A 1,579-nucleotide genomic window follows, 5' to 3' on the forward strand; every position below is an offset into this window, starting at 1 on the left:
AAAAAAAAAAAAAAAAAAAAAAAGAATATTCCTTAAATAACACTTGAATTCACACATTAAAACAGTACTATATCTCAAAGTAGCTATATACTTAGTCTAAATAATATGCATTGTACAAAGCATTTTTGGAGTTTCATTTTTTTGCAAATAGGATATTTGCTGCAAGCCGATTACTTTATCTTACAAGTAGACTTGTATATATTTGAGGAAAAAACTAAAAATCAGTAACAGGAAAATTGTTTTCAGTTTCTTTTTTAATTAATAAAATACAAAAGATCAAAAAGGAAACAAAACAGATTTTATTTTATTTATTTTTGAAACAGAGTCTCACTTTGTTGCCCTCGGTAGAGTGGCATGGCGTCACAGCTCACAGCAGCCTCTAGCTCTTTGGCTAGGGCAATTCTCTTGCCTCAGTCTCCAGAGTTGCAGGCACTAAAGGCACCGCCACAATGCCCAGCTATTTTTGTTGCAGTTGCCACTGCTATTTTAGCTGGCTGGGGCTGGGTTTGAACTGGTCACCCTCAGTATATGGGGCCGACATCCTACCCACTGAGCCACAGGCACCACCCAATGAAATAGATTTTACTCTGAACAAATTCAACTTTTTTGTACCTCACCACTTATAATGTTTCAAATATGTTCATTGTAACGGTTAAACAAGACATACATTTTCTTTCTTTTTTTTGAGGCAGAGCCTCAAGCTGTATCCCTGGGTAGAGTGCTGTGGCATCACAGCTCACAGTAACCTCCAACTCCTGGGCTCAAGAAAGTCTCCTGCCTCCTCCTCCCAAATTACTGGGACTACAGGTGCCCGCCACAATGCCTGGCTATTTTTTTTTTTTTGGTTGCAGCCATCATTGTTGTTTGGCAGACTCGGGCTGGATATGAACCCGCCACCTTAGGTGTATGTGGCTGGCACCTTAGCTACTTGAGCCACAGGTGCCGAGCCAAGACATACATTTTCACATTTCCAAACAAAGTTACTTTAGGCTTCTATATAAAATACTGAACATATATATCCATTAAAAATGATTTGTATATATTTTAATTTGGGGGTAACTTCTAAAGATCTCAGTTAAGAGGTGGAAATACTATAAGCCTTTTATTTTCTGCACTAAATAGTAGAAATATATAACTTATATTTAGCTTCTAAAATAGACTAATGTATAGTTCTGAAAAAAACCAAGAGAAGACTAGATGAAAAGCAATAGTGAGTTCAAATTAACTTGTAGGCAAACTTACCAAAGAATTTTTTTTGACAGGTGATTCAAGTGGTCCTGTAATTTGTTCCTTGATAAAGCAAATATCTTCTTCAGGGACGAGACCGTATTGTTGCATGACAGCTTTGAGTCCATTAGAATTAATTAAATGTTCAAACATCTCAACTGAGCCCTGTTCATGCTAGGAAAAGGCAGCACAATATGGTGTGTTATAGATTCTAGCCCCTTAGGGGCCCCCAATTATCAAACTATCCCTACTTCTAGATAATTTTGCAGTAAGGTTCTACTGCATATTAATTATATCGTTTTCAAATATAGCCTTGCAGATGTTTAAAAATCCTATCAAAAGGCTAATAACC

General features: G+C 36.7%; 1 protein-coding gene across 1 annotated transcript in view; it reads right to left on the reverse strand.

Annotated features, from left to right (window-relative positions):
- SAMHD1 (SAM and HD domain containing deoxynucleoside triphosphate triphosphohydrolase 1) overlaps positions 1-1,579 on the reverse strand; it is a 59,910-nt gene that overhangs the window by 21,789 nt on the left and 36,542 nt on the right. Inside the window, exon 7 of the mRNA XM_023512263.1 lies at positions 1,243-1,401. Coding sequence (XP_023368031.1) covers positions 1,243-1,401 — 159 coding nt within the window. The remainder of the gene's footprint in view (positions 1-1,242; positions 1,402-1,579) is intronic.

The sequence above is a fragment of the Otolemur garnettii genome, unplaced genomic scaffold, assembly GCF_000181295.1.
Source record: "Otolemur garnettii isolate 467f Iridium unplaced genomic scaffold, OtoGar3 scaffold00025, whole genome shotgun sequence".
In the NCBI taxonomy this organism is placed as follows: Eukaryota; Metazoa; Chordata; class Mammalia; order Primates; family Galagidae; genus Otolemur; species Otolemur garnettii.